Genomic DNA, 22,416 nt, shown 5'->3' on the forward strand with positions numbered 1-22,416 from the left:
TAGTTCAAACTTGTCTACCACTGACTCACAAATGTCTCATTTTCTGATTTCTTATTTGTAGAGTGAAATTATTTCCTGCCATTATCATTATGGTAAAATAGTAATTCAACTAGAATATTTAGAGATTGTCACAGTCCTTAGAATTCAGTAGTCCTTAGGCATCATTAGAAGAGACTCTGTAAATAAGAAGGAAGAATATGAGGCAGAAAAGGAAACACAGAGATGTTTTAATTATTTTAAGAAAGAAAAATTTAATTTAGGAGTTACATGCAGTGTATTAAGCCGAACATGTTATGTACAGTATGTCAGTTATCTGTGTATCAAGCTTATAAAATAGGTAATATTTTTTCCCATTTTCTAGATGAGGAAGTTATGACGCAGAAAGTCATGCATAGGTCATATCGTAATATATGGTAGACCAAAATTTTGAACCTGGGTGTGATTGATCTTGAAAATGAAAGACTTTAGTGAAACATTTAGCTGTTATAGCTTATTCTCTGGTAAGTAATAACTTTTAAGAGACTTTTAAGCTGACTTAGTTCTGAAATTCCTTCTTCACATTTTGAGCCACGGTGATGTATATGGATTATTCAGTGAGCATAAAAGTGAAATAATGCATACAGTAATGTGATCTTTTAAATGTGATGACCTCTTTGGGGGCACCTGGGTGGCTCCATTGGTTGAGCATCTGACTTCAACTCAGGTCATCATCCCATGGTTTGTGGGTTCGAGCCCTGCCTCGGGTTCTGTGCTGACAGCTTGGAGCTTGGAGCATGCTTCAGATTCTGTGTCTCCCTCTCTCTCTCTGCCCCTCTCCCGTGCATACTCTGTGCTGTCTCTCAAAAATAAATATATATTAAAAAATTTATTTTACAAAATAAAAATTAAAAAAATAAAAAAAAAAATTAACATTAAAAAATTAAAAAAAAATTTATTTTAAAGTAATGACCTCTAGGACACCTAGCAGTTATTACTAACTCATTGTCATAAGGGTTCTGGTTCTTTGGCATTTAAGGTTAGAAATGTTTATCATATAATTTAGTGTAGGCTTCTCTAGTATTATGTTATTGATAGATACATAGCCTGGTAAGTATGACATAATAGTTTGAAACACAGAGATAAATGGACCACATCTTTAGAACTGTGTGCTTTCAATACATTTTTTAAAAAGCTTATTATTATTTGTATATGAGAGAGAGAAAGAATGAGCAGGGGAGGAGCAGAGAGAAAGGAAGAATCTCAAGCAGGCTCTGGGCCATCAGTGCAGAGCCCGATGGGGGCCCCACAAAACTGCGAGATCATATGCCGAGAAGATAACAAGAGTTGGGTACCCAGTTGAGTGAGCCACCCAGGCGCCTTCAGGACTGTGAGCTTTTAAAATCAGTCTGTAGATGTCCACGTCTTTCAATCAGATCTTTGCTTTAGCCCCATTATAAGATGATTTTAAGTGAGAAGAGAAACTTGTAACTTTAGTTAAGCCAGATGGTTTGGTAACATATTTTAATTTATTTTGGAATGACTTCATTGGTTTATTTATTTTTTTATCTGTTAAATTTTTTTTTAACTTTTATTTTTTATTTATTTATTTTTGAGAGATAGAGCATGAGCCGGGGAGGGGCAGAGAGAGAGGGAGACACAGAATCTGAAACAGACTCCAGGCTCTGAGCTGTCAGCACAGAGCCTGACACAGGGCTCGAACCTATGGACCATGTGATCATGACCTGAGCTGAAGTCAGACTTAACTGACTGAGCCACGCAGGTGCCCCAGGTTTATAGCATCATATGGCTAATAATGGTTCGTGCATTTGATTGGCTGATTTCTACATAATTCTCTGCCTTATTGGAAATGATACTGTGAGTTAGAAGATAACTGCAGCAATCCAAATAGGGAACAATGGCTTGGAATATGGTATTATATTTCTTCTAGGTTCTTCTTCTTCTTATTTTTTTTAGATTTAGAATTTCTTTTGATGGCTAAATTTCACTGGAAGCCTGTAAAGCTATTTCACAATTCCCTGCTTTTAATTCCATGGCTTTTCTCTTGTCATCTGCAGAAATTTTTGGTTTTGGGATCCTTAGTTTTTATGAGCCTGGAAAGATAGAGAGGTAGCATTAACCATTAACCAATGTCATATATACCTATTTTACGACCCAGGTCTGTTTTATACTCTGTGACTTTTCATAGGCATCTTGCCCTTAATAATCTGTTATGTATGATACCAAAAAAATGTGTATCTTGCCATAAAAGATGATATTTGTATTACTCTGTAACCTTGGATGTCTGATCTAGAATACAGGTTAGTCCTTAAAATATTCTTTCAACATAAGTATAATTTTTTCCCTAACATACTCTTACCAGTGTCACAAAGATAATAAATTTAATTGTGATCAGCGAAGTCTGATGTGAACATCACTTAATCTCAGAAAATTTTATGCAGTATTAGAGTCTAGCCTTTAGGCTGTCTTTATAATCTATGAAATAAATCTGTCTTAACCATGAGGCATGCTAGTACAGGGCTTTCTTGGTATTTCAGTAATTAAACTCTTTGGGATGGAATCCAAGGTAAACCTTTCTTCTGTCTGTCTGTATGAGTTTTTTGATGTTCAAGAAGGGCCTTGGAGTACAGAAACGATAGAATAGTATGTCAAAGTTCCTGCCTATTAGGTTGTTTATTTAAATACTTAAAAACCAATTTTTCCTTAACCTTTGCATTTTACTTAAACTAAAACTCCCTTAAACAGTCATTTGCATGTTCAAACTCAGTAAATGAAAATCCCTGGAACATATAAAGGTTTGTTTGTAAATGTATTATAGTCAGTTCCCTTAAAAAAAAAAAAAAAGTCAAGGGATAGCCTAGCAAGATTAAAATGAGAACAAGCAAAACCTTTCCAGACATTTAATTTTAGAAGATCTGCTATACTTTTACTTTATTAATTATTAATTATTAGCTTTGATGATTAATGATTAGCTTCCTTTTCCATGCTCTTCTATTCAGATATGTATTTTCTTTATTATTAGAGAATCAAATAATTTCTTCCACTCAAGTGTGCTGTTTTTTTCCACCATGGGTTCTCTTTTCTACTTCTCTTCCTCTTAAGACAGGATCTTTAGAATACTTTTCCACCCTCTTTCTCTCAGTCCCTTTTGGATACTCTTTTAAACTTATTAGTATCTTCTTACCCACCCCAAACCCTAGTTTTTTGCTAAGATGTTTTAATATTTTTTGTCATTTATTCACATTTAATTATATGTATCATTGGTCAGGACCAATATTATTTCCTTTTTATCGTCTTCCATCTTAATGTGTCTCTTCTGGTTCATTTGGCTTTTCGTTGATATTTTCCTGAGTATTTTGTTCACATACGTTCCACGAATGATGTAATCTGATTTCTTGCATGTACTTGTGCCATTTATTTTTACTTTTTTTTGTACTTTCTGTCTGAATGCTTGTAACACAGTCTTTTTATCCTTAGTTACATGTGTTTATCCTCAGTTCTTCAGCTTGGAGCACAGTGACTTTCAAACCATAGATTCAAGTCTTCATGTTAGGACAGGATTTTTTATTATTACCTATTAGTTATTTAATTTTCCCTCACTTCTATCTGCAATAGTTTTCTCATTGTGGAGCCTGTTATCTATCACGTCTCCTTAATCTCTCATTTAATCATTATATATTTCTCTTTACATCTTTATTTTTTGATTTGATGTATTCCGTATACTTTTTATTTAGGCCACCAATAAAATCTTTAATCTTCCAAATTGAATTTGAGTAGGGAAATAGTTCTTAAGTTTCTTTTTAATATAAACATAGCCTATACACTGGTACCTGTAAATAATACATTTATGTTATTGTCTTCTTCAGCTTTGTGACTTTATTTATTTAATGTACATGTGTTGTTTTTTCTGACTGAATGGAATTTATGCTTTTAACTATTAAGCGCGATCTCTATCTGCCCTTCTTTGCCTCTTTTCCTTAATTGTTTTCTTTAGTAGACCCATGATGCATCTAGTTTCTTGTAGGTGCAGACACCCACATTAGGAGCCCTGGTCCTTCTAATTGATGGTTAAATTTCTTTACAGAGTAATTTTCCAGTTTTTATTAATTCCTTAGGGGCAAATACCTCTTTTGTTGTGGAGAAAGGTGGGAGTGTAGCCTCCTTAGGCCTGTTTTCCTCTTGGAAAGTGGTCCCACTTGCTTTTTGTCTTCCAGAAGTTTATCAAGATCTCTGGCCTGCTGCTTCCACACATACCATTCTGTTAAGGATTTATTTCCTTATATTTAGCTTTCAGAAACTTTTCAGAGACTTGGAGAAAAAGATTTGTTTCTTAACATATGTGCAGTCTTGAATTGGAGGTCTCACTTTTTCCTATGGCTTTAAGGGAGGAAACTTCTGAAGAGAGCATTCAGTGAGACCGACTCTCAGCGTCTGTTATGCATTGTGTCTCTCGAGATGTGAGTGGTTCCTTTTGGTGTCTTCTTCAGGATGTAAAGTGGAAACTTCCAGGAGAAAACAGTCTGGAATGGCTAAGATGTGTTAATGTGTTTCAGTTTTCCTATCTGCAAAACAGGGCTAGTAATAGTGTATCAGATAGCAACTAGTTAGAAGATGTAATGAATAAAAAAATGCCAATTTTAAGAACAACAGAAATAAAATACTCAGAAATAAATTTAGCATTTGACACATTTTAAGAAAAAATAAAGCATTACCGAAGGACATAAAAGAAATTTGGAAGAAATGAAAAGATACACCTTGTTCATAGCTGGGAATATTCATCATCAGGATATCAGTTTATTGGGGGGCCTTGGTGGCCTATTTAGTTGAGTGTCCGACTTTGGCTTAGATCATGATCTCATGGTTTGTGAGTTCGAGCCCCACACTGGACTCACTGTTGTCAGCACAGAGCCTGCTTTGGATCCTCTGTCCTCCCCCTTTCCTCCCCCTCCCCTGCTCATGCTCTCTGAAAAATAAACAAACATTAAAAGAAAGGTATCAGCTTATAAATTTATGTAATAGTAAGAATGCTTTCTTAAAACCTAGACACATAGATCTCGAAAATAAGTTGATCTTGGTTGGCTAAGTAACTTCACCAAGGAACTCTAGGAAGCTCTAGGAAGAAGAAAAGAAGCAAGGACTAATGCAACCAGATATTATACTATAAAGTCTCAATAGTTAAAATTTTGTGGTGCTGGTACCTAAACAGAAGGCATAATGAGGTAGAATGGAAATCCTAGGAATATACTCAAAACACATAGGAAGATTTAGATATGGTGAAGATAGCCTCTCAAAACCCATAGAGACTGTGTGTGCTATTCAGTAAGTACTTTGGGGGAAACTTGATACATCTCAGTGGAGAATTAAAAAAATTGAAATCATACCTCATACCAGGAATAAATTCTAAAATGATCAAACATATGTGTATTAAATGAAATCACAAAAATTTTGAAAGAACACATAGGAAAAAACATTTGGAAGGGGCAAGGAAGGGTTTTAGAGCTATTCTTTAAAACACAAATCCACAGGAAAGAGTTGTGAAATTCAGCTACATAAAATAGAGAAGATCTGAATTATAAAAAAAAGGACAAATGACAACCTGGGAAAAATACTTGGAATTCATATTACAGATGAGGGACTGATCTCTTTAATATATAAAGACCTAAAAATAGGTAAGAAAAGGCCAATAACCCACTGGAAACAACAGCTGATATATAAAATGAATTTTTTTCATTACTGAGAATTTGTCTTTTAGATATACTTGCACATAAGTATTAATGACATATTTAGAAGCTTACTGTAGCATTGTTTGTAATAGCAAAAGATTGGAAATCATTCAAGAATCCATCAGTAGGGGACTGGTTAAATAAATTGTGGAATATCTACATAGTGGAATATCATACAGTTGTAAAAACAGCAAAGAAACTCTTTGTAGACTTAGAAGTATGCTGCAGGAAATGCTAGATAACTGCACAGTGGTGTGTAAATATGATACGTTTTATGCAAAATGGGTTGGTAATGGAAAAAAAATTCCGTTTTTTACACAAAGAGTAATATATTTACACATTGCTTTTATACTTAGTGTGAGTATATTCTTAATACAATATGAAAACATATAGACATATTCATAAAGTTTGGAAGAATATATAAGGTGGGGAGCTTAATGGTAGGAACTGGGTAGGATTTTTATCTGATAAAATTATAATATCAAGAATTATAGCATATCTGGAATTTTCAGTTGGAAGTGACCACATCTCAATTCTGTTCTGTTTTCACCATCAAAACAGCTGATCACCTTAGTCTTCAGTTTCTTTATTTTCTGGGAATTCTGAGAATATTAGGTTTATGTAAGCTCATAATAGTGTATATAAACTAACCAGAACAGAGCTCCTGTATTTTAAGGGGCTCTATAGGCTCATGTATTAATTAATGAAAGTAGAAAATATATTACTCTTTATGAAGACAGGTAATGACTATCAGATACAGACACCTTGTATCTTTGGCTTTATTTCAGCCATGGGTAAAATAAACAGAACACCAAACTCACTACTTTAGATACCTGAAAGAGCTCTTCTCTGCAGTGGAATTGAGGCCTGTTCTTTCACAAATAGATATAAATTGAAAACCAAATTCTGTGTTATCTGTGATAGAGTAGAGATGCCTGTCTCTATCTGTCAACTATCACCGCATGCTCAGGCCATAAAACAGACTTCTGGATCATTTCCCATACCATTGGGGAACAGTTTATTGGCCCTAAGTGTCACAGAACCAGAACAAAACTTAGCAAGAGCCAGCAATAAACAAAAACAAAGATGAAGGGAATAGAAGGAGAAAGGTAAAATTCTATTGCTGCTTGGAATTTACTCCAGGGATCAAGAAAAGATATGCCTGAATGTAAGCAGTCCCTTAGGGAACACTTCTCAGGCAATGTGTCATTTGGACTTCTCTGTGGAACTAAACACTGTCAAGTATAATTTTTTATAAGCTATCAATAAGACTCCTTCAAAGATAAAATGAGTATATGTCCAAGATTTAAATAATTTTTAAATGAAGGAGATGGTAAGGCTTGTTCCCACAATTTGAGGAAAGCAGTTTTTTTTTTTCCTCTTTTTCCTTTTGCTTGGAAATACTGCAGGTTCAGATCCAAGGTTTTACAGAAAACTCTTGTAAATAAAGCATTAGATTCTTTAGGTTTTATGGGTGGTTTTATGGTTGGTAATCTTAAGATTCTGTCTTCTCTGTTAGATATGGAACTATAATTAATCACTTTAAAGGTAAAATTTGTCCATAATTTAAAAAGCATGGAACAAAGGGATCAATTAAATAGATAGATATTAAGTTTTTATAGAATTGATTCATTGTCATATGACACAAAATGTATAATACAAACATAATTTTTATACCTTCTGAAAATATAATATTTATCAATAAACTTTTTATTTTATACTTTTATTAAGGTATAACTTGCATATAATAAAATTCACAAATAATGAGTGTATAGCTTGAAGAATTTATATAAATGTATGTACCCATGTAAACACAACCCAGTCAAGATATACATTGTTAGCACACCACAGAACCCTTGCACCTCCTACTCAGTACCTGTCCCAAAGGTAACCATTTTTCTGACATCTGTCAAAGTAGGTTTTGCTTGTCCTTGAATGTTATATAAATAAAATTATATATAAATACATTATATATAATAAATACATATGACATACAAGTAAGTAAATAAATAAATGTAAATAAAATTATACAATGTACTTTTTCCTATCAGCTTTATAGAGCTATAATTGTCATATAATATTGTTTAGGATATTCAACATGATGATTTGGTACACTTATTTGTTGAGAATAGTATGTACTTTTGTCTGGCTTCTGTTTCTCAACATTTATGAGATTCATCCATTTGTTGCAAATGGCAACACTATTTTTCAGTTCTGTGTAGTCTTTTATATGGAAAATCACTTATATTTGGCTTTTTTTGCCTTACTGTATGAAACTACAATACATTTGATTTTTGCATTTGACCTTGTTTCCTGTGATTTTGCTGAATTATCTTACTCTAATAGCTGAACACATTATGTCAGATTCAAATAATGAGAGTTCTTTTATTCCCTTCTATTTTTTTTTTACCTTTTATTTCTTTTTCTTGCTTGTTTTAAAAACTAATACATCAAGTATAGAAGACATTCTTGTCTTGTTCATGACCTTCTTGACCTTGCTTGTCATCAGGAAGGCATCAGTATTTCACCATTAAGTATGATGTTATCTGTGTATATTTTAATAACCCTTATCTCTACTTACCTACCTGCCTACCTATCTATATTTAGAAAAACTATGTAGAGGTATTAAATTTTATCTATTGAAATGATATATATGTTTTTATTCCTTTATTTTAATCATATGGTCAGTTATAGCAATTGATTTTAGAATGCTAAAACAGTTTCCTTTTTGGAATAAAACTTACTTGCACACTGTGTGTATATCCTTTTTATAAACCAGTGGTTTTGATATGTTGCTGCCTTATTTAGGGACTCTGTTCACGATCATGACCTACAGTTTTCTTTTCTATTAATGTCTTTATCAGCTTTTGTTATGAAGACTGTCCTGGCCTCATGGAACAGGTTGGAAAGGGGTCTTCCTTTTATTTTTGTACTCTGGAAGAATATAATATTGCTATTATTTATTCCTCGAATGTTTGAAAAAATTTACCAGTGAATCCATTTGGGCTTGTAGTTTTCTTACAGATTCAGCTTTTTTCATAGCTATGAGAATATTCGAATTATTTGGTTTCTTGTTTCAGTTTTAGTAAGTTGTGTTTTTGAGGGAATTATTTTCATTTCAGTGAAATTCACAAATATATTGGAATATAGTTGTTTGTAATGGCCTCAGAACCATGTTGCCTGTAGGCTTTCTAGTTATAACTCTCTTTTCATTGTTTATATTGTATGTCCTGTTTTTTTCTTGTTGAATCTTCCTAGGGGTTGTCCATTTGATTAATCTTTCAAAGATTTGGCTTTTGGCTTTGATTTTTCTCTATTATACACTTGATTTCTGTTTCACTGAGTTTTTTGTTTAAATAGTTTTTTTTCCTAGTTTCTACCTTTCTTGGAATAATTTCCTTTTTTTTTTTCCCTAGCTTTTTGTAATGGAAGCTTAGAATGTTTGTTTTCAACTGGTCTTATTTCTAGTAATGTGCACTTAGAGGCCTGGAATTTGCTCTGTTTTAGTACTATCCCACATTTTAATGTGTTGTGTTTTTATTATCATTCAGACAAAAACATTTCTCATTTTCATTGTGATTTCATCTATTTGATGGATTATTCAGAGTTGTGTTTTGTTATTTCTATACATTTGGCAGAATTTTCAGTTTCTTTTCTAAAAATTTTTTTATGTATTTAAGTAATCTCTATACCCCGTGGGGGATTTGAATTCACAACCCCAAGATCAAGAGTCACATGTTCCTCCAACTGAACCAGCCCAGTGCTCCTCTAGTTGTCTTACAGTAATTGATATTTATTTTTGAATTCACAACCCCAAGATCAAGAGTCCTATGTTCCTCCAGTTGAGCCAGCCTAGTGCTTCTCTATTTATCTTTCAATAATCGATATTTATTTATTTAAAGAAAATTTTTTTAATGTTTATTTTTGAGAGAGAGAGAAAGAGAGTGAGCACGCGAGAGTGGAGGAGGGGCAGAGAGAGAGAGAGGGAGACAGAATCCGAAGCAGGCTCCAGGCTCTTTGCTGTCAGCAGTGTGGGGCTTGAACTCATGAACTGTGAGATCATGACCTGAGCCAAAGTCAGATGCTTAACCAGCTGAGCCACCCAGGCACCCCCAGATTTTTAGTATAATTCTGTATTTGTCACATATCACTTCATTTATGATTTAAATCCTTCTTATTTGTTGAAACTTACTTCATTGTCTAGATTATAGTCTCTTGGTAAATGTTTAATATGCTTTTGAAAAGAATATATATTCTGTAGTTGTTGGGTTTAATGTTCTAGCCTAGCTCAGGTTGAAAAGGTGGGTTGTTCAGATCTCCTATATTCATGATTTTTTTTTGTCTGCTTATTCTATCAGTCACTGAGAAATATATCTGTTAAAATTTATGACTATAATTGTGGATTTGGTTATTTTCCTTTTTTAGGTCTTTCAGGTTTTCTTTATTGTGAAGTTGATATATTGGAATATATACATATATTATCTCTTGCATATTGATTTTATTATATTATACTCTTTACTTAACACTCTTATCATGAAATGTCCCCCTTTAATTAAAATTTTGTTTAAAGTTTATTTATTTATTTTGAGAGAGAGAGAGGCTGAGCACGAGTGGGGGAGGGGCAGAGAAGGAGGAGGAGACAGAGGATTCAAAGCAGGTGCCAGCACAGAGCCTGATGCAGGGCTCGAACTCACAAACTATGAGATCATGACCTGAGCCAAAATCTGACACTCGTGACTGAGCCACCCAGACCCCCCTAATTATTTTAACTGGAATTTTTAGTCTATTTAATTTTTTATTAAGGTAAAACTTACATACCATAATATTCACTCTCTTAAACAGTTAAGGGTTTTTTAGTATATTCACACAGTTGCACCTACCACTACCACCACCATCTGATTCTTAAATATTTCAGAAAGAAATCTCTTACTCGTTCAGACTTACCTTAGAGACATTGTGGTTTGGTTCCAGACCACTGCAATAAAGTGAATATCAGTAAAGTGGATCAAATGAATTTTTTGGTTTTCTAGTGCATATAAAAATTGTTTACACTATAGTGTAGTTTATTAAGTGTGCAAAAGCATTATTTCTAAAAAAAACAACACACCTATCTTAGGTAAGAAGCATTTTATTGCTAAATAATGCTAATCATCATCTAAGCTTTTAGCAAGTTGTAATCATTTTGCTGATGGAGTGTCTTCCCTCAGTGTTGACTGATCAGGATGGTGGTTGCTAAAGGTTGAGGCGGCTGTTGCAATTTCTTTCTTTTTTTTTTTTTTTTAAGTTTATTTATTTTGAGAGGGGGAGAGAGAGAGAGAGAGCACAAGCTGGAGAGGAGAGAGAGAGGGAGTGAGAGAGAATCCCAGCTGTGGGGCTTGAACTCATGAACCATGAGATCAGGATCTGGGCCGAAATCAAGTCGGATGCTTAACCAACTGCACCACCTGGGCACCACTGTGGCACTTTCTCAACAGAAGACAGCAGTGAAGAAGGGTGCATCAATTCAGTCTTCCTTTCATGAATAGCTTTCCTGTTGCATGTGATGCTGTTGGATAGCATTTTACTCCCAGTCAAACTTCCTTCAGAGTTGGAGTCAGTCCTCTCAACCCCTGCTGCTGCTTACTCAACTCAGTTTATGTGGTACTTGAAATCTTCTCTGTCATTTGAGCAATCCTGACAGAATCTTCACCCAGAGTAGATTCCATCTCAAGAAACCACTCTCTTTGCTCATCCATAAGAAGCAACTCCTTATCTATTCAAGTTTTATTATGAGATTGTTGCAATTTAGTCACATCTTCAGGCTCTACTTCTAGTTTTCTTGCTATTTCCACCACATCTGCAGTTCCTTATTCAAGTCTCGAACATCTCAAAGTCATCCACGAGGGGTGGAATCAACTTTTTCTAGATGTCTGTTCATGTTGGTATTTTGACCTCTTCCAATGAGTCAAATGAACATTCTCAGTGGCATCTAGCATGGTGAATCCTTTCCAAAAGATTCTCAATTTCCTTTGCCCAGAGGAATCAATGTCTATGGCAGCCATAGCCTTATGAAATGTATTTTTAAAATAAAACTTGGAAGTTGAAATTACTCCTTGATCAAGGGCTGCAAAATGGATGTTGCAGGAGCAGGCATGAAAACATTAGTTTTGTTGCACATCTCCATCAGACCTCTTGGGTGACCAGATGCATTTTCAATAAGCAGCAGTGTTTTGAAAGGAATCTCAACAGTAGGTCTCAACAGTGGACTTAAAATATTCAGTAAATCATGTTGTAAACAGATGTGCTGTCATCCAGGCTTTGTTGTCCCATTTGTAGAGCACAGGCAGAGTAGATGTAGCAGAACTCCTAAGGGCCTTAGCATTTTTGGAATGGTAAAGGAGCTCTGGCTTCAGGTTGAAGTCATAAGCTGTGTTAGCCTGTCTTTTGAAGCAAAGCACTAACCTCTCCTTTCTGTCTGTGAAAGTCCTAGATGGCATCTACTTCCAACTTAAGGCTGTTTTGTCTACATTGAAAATCTGTTGTTTGGTGTAGGTATCTTCATTAATTATCTTAGCTAAATCTTCTGGATAACTTCCTCTAGCTTCTACATCAGCACTTGCTGCTTCACTTTTTACTGTTATGGAGATGGCTTCTTTCCTTAAACTTCATGAATTAACTTTTGCTAGCTAGTAACTTTTCTTTGCAGCTTCCTTACCTCTCAGCTTTCCCAGAATTGAAGAGAGATGGGACTTTCCTCTGCATTAGGCTTTGGGTTTAAGAGATTGCTGTGGCTGGTTTGGTCTTCTATCCAGACCACTAACATTTTCCCTATATGAGTGATCATCCGTGTGTTCACTTGAGTAGGAAATGCAAGAACTTTTGCTTTGCATTCACACCTTCGTTGGTTGGCATAAGAGCTCTACCTTTTGGCTTATCTTGGCTTTGACATGTCTTCCCCACTAAGCTTTATCATTTCTAACTTTTGATTTAAAATGAGAGACATTAGACTCTTCCTTTCACTTGAACACTTAGAGGCTACTTTAGAGTTGTTAATTGGCCTAATTTCAATGTTGTTATATCTTGGGATAGGGAGGCATGAGGAGAGGGAGAGATGGGGGAATAGCCCGTTGGTGGAGCAGTCAGAAGACGATGGCGGGTTGGTGGAGGAATCAGAAAACATGCGTTTATTAAGTTTGTCATCTTATGTAGGCAGAGTTCATGGCGCCACAAAACAATTACAATGGTAACATCAGAGGTAACACATCACAGATCACCACAAGTATAATAATAATGAAAAGTTTGAAATGCAAAGAATTACTAAAATATAACAAAGACATGAAGTGAGCAAATGCTGTTGGAAACACGGTGCCGATATACTTGCTCCACACAGGGCTGCCACAAACCTTCAATTTGTAAAAAATACAATATCTGTGCAGTGTAATAAAGTGAAGTGCAATGAAATGAGGTATGCCTGTAGTAACCTGTGATGTCTTCCTCTCCCTAGCGCCTGGCAACCACCAAATATACTTTTTGTCTCCCTGTGGATTTGGCTGTTCTGGACATGTATATATACTGTCATACAGTGCATGTTATTTTGTGCCTGGTTTCTTTCACTTACCATGTTCTAAGTGTTCATTCTTGTGTAGCATGAGTCAGCACTTTGTTCCTTTTTGTTTCTGTGGTTGAATAATATTTCATTGTGTGGATTTGGTGATTTTGTTCATTCTTTGGGTGATGAGCATTTTGGTTTCTATTTTCTGGCTATTATGAGTAATACTGGTATGAATACTCATGTATAAATTCATGGTGGACGTATGTTTGTATTTCTCTCGGTTAAATAGCTAGGAACAAAATTGCTGAATTTTATGGTATTTCTATGTTTAATATTTTGAGAAACTGCCAAACTGTTTTCTACAGTGGCTGCATCATTTAAATTCCTACCAGCAAATATTTTTTGTCTTTTTATTTGTGCCTTTATTCCTCCTTTCTCTGCTTTCTTTCGGATTAGTCAAGTATGTTTTGTTTTGTTTTGTTTTATTGAGAGGGAGAGAGGGAACAAGCAAGCAGGAGAGAGGGAGAGAGAGAGAGGGAGGGAGAGAATCTTAAGCAGGCTTCATGCCCAGCACAGAGCCTGACATGAGGGTCAGTTTCATGACTGATATCATGACCTGAGCTGAAATCAAGAGTCAGAAGCTTAAATGACTGAGCCACCAGGTACCCCATATATGTTTTATTTTGTTACTATTTTAAGTTTATGTATTTATTTATTTTGAGACAGGGAGAGAGAGAGAGTGCGCACGTGCAAGTGCATGCATGAGTGGAGGATGGGCAGGGAGAGAGGGAGAATCCCAAGCAGGCTCTGCGCAATCAGTGCATTGAGCCCCATGTGGGGCGTGAACTCATGAAACCGCAAGATCATGACCTGAGCTGAAGTCAGATGCTTAACCGACTGAGCCACTTAGGTGCCCGATGTATGTTTTATTTTAAGAGATTTCTCCTCTATCAACTTTTAGTTATACATTTATTTACCATTCTTTTACTGATTATTGTAAAGTTTGCAACATATATCTGACTTAATGTATTCTTTTCTAAAATAGGGCTTATTCTATTTCCCAGGCTTTAGAGAACTTCTATAGTGATTGACTGCACATGTCTCTCCTATGTGTTTTTTTATGTGTATTGTAAATCTCACTTAGAGGGTATTATTTTTCTGTTAATGTCAGTGTTTTAGTTTTGTGTTAATAGGGTATTATTTTTGTGTTTATGTCAGTTTTAAACCATTACTTATATTTTCCTACTTTTTCCCTCATTGTTATCTTCGTGAATTTTTGTAGTTCTGTAATCAGTTTCCTTCAGTCAGAAGAACTATTTCTTTTATTGCAAGTCTCCTGGTGGTAATTTTTTTTTTTTTAGAAATGTTTAAAGTTTATTTATTTTGAGGGAGAGAGAGAGCAAGAGAGAGAGTGCACACAAGGAGGGGAGAGGCGGAGGGAGAGAGAATCCCAAGCAGGCTCTGCACTGTCAGCACAGAGCCCCATGCAGGGCTTGAACTCACAAAGCATGAAATCATGACCTGAGACAAAACCCAGAGTTGGACGCTTAACCAACTGAGTCACCCAGGCACTCCTCATGGTGGTAAATTTTTTCAGCTTTTCTTTGAAAATAATTTATTTTCTCTGCTTTTTTAATGGATGATTTTAGAGAATTCTTTGTTGGCAATATTTTTCCTCTTGCTATGTGGAAGGTTTATTATCTTTTCATTTCCATTGAAATGTCCTCCCACATTGTGGTTGTGTTTTTGAAGTCAACTTGTCTTTTATTCTCTGGTTGCTTTTAAGAATTTCAATTAGTGTGTGTTTATTTATTTATTTATTTATTTAGGCACTTTGGGTAAAATATGCCTAACTTCTTTTTATCCTGCTTGAGGTATGTGGACTTCTTGAATTTCTATTTTGATGACTTTTACAAGTTTTAGCTATTATTTATCAAATATTGCTTTTGTCTTGTTTTCTCCTTTATCATCTCCCTTATCTCCAAGTTGGCAATTTAGACGTATTTGAGACCTTTTAAAAACCAAGTCGTATTTGAGACCTTTTAAAAACCAAGTCTCGGGGCACCTGGGTGGCTTAGTCGGTTAAGCGTCCGACTTTCGCTTAGGTCATGATCTCGCGGTTCGTGGGTTCGAGCCCCGCATCGGGCTCTGTGCTGACTGCCAGCTCGGAGCCTGGAGCCTGTTTCAGAGTCTGTGACTCCCTCTCTCTCTGACCCTCCCCTGCTTACGCGCTCTCTCTCTCTCTCTCTCCTAGAAATAAATAAAAATTAAAAAAAAACCAAAAACCAAGTCTCGTGTTTTGTGTTGTATATTTCTCTTTTTTCTCTGTGTGCTTCAGTGTGGATGTTTTCTATTGAACTGTCTTCTAGTTTATCAGTTTTCTCTTTAGCCATGTTAATTATTTTATTAAACCCATCTAATGAGATCTTAACTTCAGATACTGCATTTTTCAGTTTTATGGTGAGCATTTGGTTGTTTTTCAAGATTCTAGTAGTCTCTTAAAATTTTTTCATTGTTTCATATAGTTTTAAAACCTCTTATTGAATGCATTAATATTGAATATATTAATCATAAATGTTTTTAGCATATGACTTAAAACATAAAACTTGGTAAGGATTTAACTGATTTCTTCTTAGCAGCTTGTCTCTCTTTTCTGCTTTACTCTAAACAAGTAATTGCTTGTGATCCATCTCATCTTGGAGATTCCTGTCTTCTTTTAGAGTTTAGCTAATTGCCTCAGTTTTTTTTAATGTTTATTTATTTTTGAGAGAGAGAGAGACAGAGAGAGACAGAGAGACAGAGCATGAGCAGGGGAGGGGTAGATAGAGAGGGAGATACAGAATCCGAAGCAGATTCCAGGCTCCGAGCTGTCAGCACAGAGCTTAATGTGGGACTTGAATCCACGAACCCTGAGATCATGACCTGAGCCGAAGTCAGATGCTTAACCGACTGAGCCACTCAGGCACCCCATAGTTGCCTCAGTTTTCTGATGGATTCAAGAAAAGTTATGATTTTTTAGGCTATCTTTCTTTTTGTCTTTGTTTGGCTGGGAGCAGTGCTTCTTACAGTTTTCTCTTCGTAACCAGAAGTCAGAACCCATAATAACCATTTTAAAGCCCATTCTGGGAATTCTAAAATCTGAATCAAATGTGAGTCTCTGTTTTGAGTCCCCCCCCCCAAATTTTTAGTCATTTGTTCCTGTTTTTTACAATTATTTTTAATTTTTTAAAGCATGTCTTGTAATGTTTATTGGGTATTAGTAAAATATTTGCAGAGGGTCTGTTGAATGTTATTTTCCTCTGAAGAGAGTTATTTTTTTTCTGGCAGTTCTAATGCTATAAAGTCTTGTTTTTAGGCTTTGTTAGAGTTCATCCATTGGTAGTTTGTCCTAAGGTATGATTCTAGAGTCTCAAGAACCGAGGGTTTCTTTCCTTTTTTTAGTGTTCGTCCATCTTGACAGAGCTTGCTTGCCAGCCTCCGTCTCTACAGCATGACTGGGCCGCTGAGATCACCTGGTGGCTCTTTAGTTGCCCATCACCTGTTTTTTGATAGGTTTCTCAGGATCTTTTCCTACATATTTGTAGACTTAGGAATCAGGTAACAGTTTCCGGGGGGAATTTCCATGTAGATTTATGAGTTCTTTTTCCACACATCTTAGGGGTCATTTTTCTCCCTGAAGCCCCACCCTACTTTAGCAACTGCAACCTCCAGCCTCTGCCAGCTTAGTCCAATTAGACTACAATATTATTCTTGGGCTTTCTTTCCTATTATTGATTATACAAAAGTATTGACTAAATGTGGAATTTGCTTGATGGACTCCAATGTAGCCCCAGAACTCTTACCTGTATTGATTGCTTTCCTGTGCCTTTAGACAAGTTATTTTATATGTTTTATTTAACACTTGTAGCTGTTCTCAAGAGTGCTAGTTCAATGCGCTGTGCTTCATAAATTGGAGCCAGACGTACCATATTCTGGAATTGTAGTAATCCTGGAATTTTACTAATGCTTAACACCTTTCCATTAATATTGGTGACTGCTGCAAATCTTTGCCAGGTTCCTACTGGGTACAACAGATAAAATCAGTTCTTACATAATAGTTACCATAGACAATGAATGTTAGCTGCTTATTAACTTTACTTTTATCTTTTGGAATGAAAGAAGGTGTTTGGTATATGAGGAAGGATCTCTGAGAACCAGAGTACAAATGAGGAATCAATACTAACCATTAAAGGTCTTCATTAAACTTGTAATCTGACATAACTTTCTCTGTTTTGAATTATAGTCATTGGAAGGTTTTCATAGAATTGGGAGTTCTTATCATAGTCTCTCATGTTTTTATTTCTAGGAAGATGAAGTCCTCAGTACATTCTGAAGAGGATGATTTTGTTCCAGAACTACATAGAAATGTTCACCCTCGAGAGCGGCCTGATTGGGAAGAAACACTTAGCACAATGGTAAATCAGTGTCATGCATATGTATCTGTATATTTTACTTACATAAGGAGTAGGAACTGATGAATCTTAAAAAAAATTTTTTTTACTTTGTTAATTTATTCAGGAAATATCTATTGAGCAAATAATCTCTTTCAAGCAATGTTTTAAATGCTGTGGGCAGAGTCTTAAACAAAACACACCAATTTCCTGCCTTTGTGGAGCTTTCATTTTAATGGGGTAGGAGGAGAAGGAAATGAATATATGTTAAGTGATGGAAAGTGCTATTGTAGACAGTTAATGCACAGTAGTGGAATTACAGAGTGGTAGCATGGATTGGAAAATGGTGATTGCTAGCTCTCTAATGGAGTGGCCACAGCAGGCCTTTAGGAGAAGGTGAAATTTGAGCTGAAGGACATGGGGAAGTGAGTAGTATGCTTATCTGAAAACATCATTTTAGCCATTGGAAGAACAAGTTAAAGGCTGTGGTGTGGGATTAAAAAGTAAGTTTGAAGAAACACAAGTAGGACATGTGGCTGAAATTGAATGAGCCAGGGGAAAAGTAGGAGATGAGGTCAGAGAAATGGTTTGGATGGATGGAGCTCCAATCTTGTAGTTTCTTGTGGCCCATCATAAAGACTTTGTTTTCTTATGCTGAGTGAGATGGGAAACCCCATTGGAGGATTTTTGGCCGAGAAGTGACATCATTTGGCTTGAACTTTTAAAGGAAATCTCTGGTTTCTGTTTATAGGCTATAGGGGGAGGCAAAAGAAGAAATAAAGAGATCAGCTAGAATGTTATTATAATAGGTGAACAGTAGTGGTAGCTTGAAACATACTGGTAGATATGGTGAAAATGATTAGATTCTGGATAGAGTTATACAAAGCCTACCGTTTTTGCTGATGAATTGGATATATAGTGAGCTAAAGAGATGTCAAAGATGACTTCCAGTTTTTTGGCTTGATCAACCTGAAGACTGGAGTTTACATTTCCTGAGATACTGGAAAAGCAGTTTTTGTTGGGGACTGATTGGGAAAATCCTATGCAATGTAGTTTTCCACATGATAAGTGTGAGATACACATTTAATGTATTATAACTTTTTGCAGTTCAGGTCTGTGAACAGTGAAAAAAAAATTTTTAATGGAGAATAACATTTTATTTAATTGTAGTTAAAAATTAGTGTTCTTTATCATCAAAATTGAATGCAGATATCCATTTTTCTTTTTTTTTATTTTTTTTAAATATTTTTATTTATTTCTAGGAGAGAGAGACAGCGTGAACAGGGGAGGGTCAGAGAGAGAGAGAGAGACACAGACTGTGAAACAGGCTCCAGGCTCTGAGCTGGCAGTCAGCACAGAGCCCGACGCGGGGCTCGAACCCACAAACCGCGAGATCATGACCTAAGCGAAAGTCGGACGCTTAACCGACTAAGCCACCCAGGCGCCCCTGCAGATATCCATTTTTCAATGCTGACCTATAATGAGATTTCATAATTTTAGTTTTGAAAATGCCTTTTTCAACCAGGTACTGCCAAGTGCTGACATCCGTTCATGAGCTTATGATTTTAATTGAGCATATTCATCACTTAGAGGACATTTATAGAATTCTATTAGATTCTTTTCTTGATATTTACCTTTAGCATAATATTCTATTATAAACTTCCAATGGAAGGTTAGATTGAAGCCCCTCATTTGCAAAGGTAAATAGATTTTGCAGTATGGAAATTTACTTTGTGCTTGCACTGTGGTCAGAAAAACTCTATTGGAACTGTAGTCTGAGCTCTGAAAATATATTCACTGCAAATTTATGTGGTAATGGAGATCTCTCCTCTTGTTTTAATGTTTGATAGCTTGAGAAATATATATATGGCAGCTCATGATTGTGAGTCTAACATTTGTCACAGTTTTAAGTTTTTCTTAAGCTATTTTCTTTGCAATTTTAGGTTAAACTGGTCAAGAAATAGCATCAAATCTACAGCAAAAACTAATTATGAAAGCCATGTAGCATTCAGTAACAGAAGTTGAAAATATGTCCAACTGAACTTTTTCTGTTTCACACTTTTTTTTTTAATCAAAATCAGTATAATGTTATCTTAGTAGATTCCACTTCAGGTTGTACTGAATCAATGTTTGTTGAATTTAATTGAGGATATTTTTGGCTTTGGTTGTCCCATGCAGACTTTTCATAGGGATTAATTCTTTAGTCACTTGGAACTCAGCATTGACTCCTTAACAACTGAGCAATATTGGCTGCATTTGTTGACTCAAGAGTTAAGGAAAACCAGTCACAATCATTTGCCTTCTTTGTAAATTGACTCTTGATCTTGTTCTCAATGACCACAACTCCTTAAGCCTGTACTTAACAAAAGCTTTTGTTTTCTCTGGATTTCTTTGCTATAGTTAAACATGATTTAAGTGATTCATCACCGGGCACTGGCTTTTCTTGCTCTGCCAGCAAATGATCTACTTGGGAATTTACTCTGGATGCAATCTTTATTTTTGTGAAGGAATTCTCTGTGAGATTTTACTCATTAACTCTGTTTCAGAGTTTTCTAACTTTTCATACTGTTGTTTTTCTATGAGTTGAGAATATTGTGATGAATGCATAGTTTGGTGATGTTTGATATATAGTCTTTTGTCACAGCTGTAGTGCCAGTGCATAACAAACAGTGTTTCGCTATCTTATTTGATAATAAAACCCATGTTCTCCTTTGCCTTAACTGTTCTTTGCTTATTTTTTACATGTGTACAGATTGGTAATTTAAATGTGGTCTGGTGATACACGTGGAACTAGAAATGCTGTGGAGTTAGAACTCGGTAGTGCAGTTTCGGGTGTGATGAGCAGCAGTATGAATCAGTGAGAGTGCCTCATAAGGTCTTTTTCATAGCTACTCAGTTCTGTCATTGTAATGTGAAAGCAGCCATAGATAACACATAAGTGAGCATGGCTGTGTTCTAATAAAACTATTTATGGACACATTTGAATTTCACGTAATTTTCATGTCATTAGATAATCCTTCTTCTTTTGATTTTTTCCCCCCAAACATTTAAAAGTGTAAAAATCATCTCTAGCTTTTGGGCTGTACAAAAACAGGCATTGGGCTGGGTTGGCCTTTTTTTTTTTTTTTTTTTTTTTCTGTATTGCTTATTTATTTTGAGAGAGAGCACACATGTGCATGCATGAGTCAGGGAGAGACAGAGAGAGGGGGAGGGTGAAAATCTCAAGTAGGTTCTGCACAGTGCAGAGCCTCATACGGGGCTCAGTCTCATGAACTATGAGATCATGACCTGAGCTGAAATCAAGAGTTGGATGCTTACCCTACTGAGTGACCCAGGTGCCCCTGGGTTGGCCCTGATTTTGGGCCCTGCCTTATATAATTATAACTTAAGATGTAAGGCTTTCTGAAATCTTCCTGATAGAAAATGGTTCTATTTTAATTCCCATAGTTTGTTGTTCATATCTATGTCTTAATACTTAATCTCATTTTAGTGATTTTTGGTTGTATCTGTCTCCTTTGATTACATTGTGAATTTTTGAGAAAGGGTAAAGATAATCTCGTATTCATTTTATTGAAGGATAAAATTTAAAAGTGGATATGATCATGAATCACTTAAAATATAAAATGAATATGTCCCTGAGATATTTAACTCATTAATTAATGAAGGAACCAGTCAAGTGTTATAACTTGATTCAAAGGAAATTTGGTTCAAAGCAGAATTCAAAGTGCCTTACTGTTAAGAGATTAATCATGCTAAAATAGATGCAAATAGATGCAAAAACCGGCAAAACTGCTTAGTTCCACTGGACACAATTTGCATTTCTATGGACAGGAATTATTTGTACTGTTAGTTTTCTGCAAGTTAACTTCTCTGCAGAGATAGAAAATAGCCTTAGCAAAGACAAGTCCCACATTCCTATTTAAGCCAAGGAATCCCTGGAGGTGATAGCATTCCATTGAAAAGATATTCAGTAATTTGGTTTGCTGTTAGTGTATGGAAACAACTGTTTTAATGATTTTGTATTCTGAACCTTTACTGAGTTTATTAGTTCTAATAGTGTTTGCTTGGAATCCTTAGGGTTTTGGATATAATTTGTAATCTAGAAATAGTTGCAATTTTATTTCTTCCTTTCTGATTTGGAGGTCTTTTATTTCTTTTTCTTGCTTAATTGCTCTGGCTAGGATTTCCACTGCTATTTTAAATAGACGTGATGAGAGTGTACATTCCTGTCTCCCTGATCTTAGAAGAAAAGCTTTCAGCTTTTCATCACTGAGTATGACATTAGCTCTGGCCCTTGTCATATATGGCCCTTATTATATCATCTGTATTGAGAGTTTGTGTCATAAATGGATGTTGAATTTTGTCAAAAGCTTTTTTTTGCATCTTTTGAGATGCTCATGTGATTTTAATCCTTTATTTTATTAAGGTGGTATGTCACATTGATTGATTTGTGGATGTTCAATTATCCTTTGATCCCTGGAATAAATCATATCAGATTGTGGTGTATGATCCTTTCAGTGTACTATTGGATTCAGTTTGTGTCTCTGTTCATCAGGAATATTGTCTTGTAATTTACTTTCTTGTAGTGTCCTTGTCTGTTTTTAATATCAAAGTAATGCTGGCCCTGTATAATTAGTTTGAGAATGTTCCCTCTTATTTTTTGAGAAGAATTGGTATTCTTCTTTAAATGTTTGGTCAAATACACTAGTGAAGCTATCTGTTTTTTGATTACTGA

The 22,416-nt window shown here is 35.4% G+C and overlaps 1 protein-coding gene across 3 annotated transcripts in view; it reads left to right on the plus strand.

Moving 5' to 3' along the window:
• Positions 1–22,416, plus strand: part of ARHGAP32 (Rho GTPase activating protein 32) — a 300,153-nt gene that overhangs the window by 93,832 nt on the left and 183,905 nt on the right. For all 3 annotated transcript variants that reach the window (XM_077756545.1, XM_077756541.1, XM_077756542.1), the window contains exon 2: positions 17,597–17,705. In XM_077756545.1, coding sequence (XP_077612671.1) covers positions 17,601–17,705 — 105 coding nt within the window. In that variant the 5' untranslated portion in view covers positions 17,597–17,600. The remainder of the gene's footprint in view (positions 1–17,596; positions 17,706–22,416) is intronic.

Source organism: Crocuta crocuta, unplaced genomic scaffold (genome assembly GCF_008692635.1).
Source record: "Crocuta crocuta isolate KB4526 unplaced genomic scaffold, BGI_CrCroc_1.0 scaffold172, whole genome shotgun sequence".
Lineage (NCBI taxonomy): Eukaryota > Metazoa > Chordata > Mammalia > Carnivora > Hyaenidae > Crocuta > Crocuta crocuta.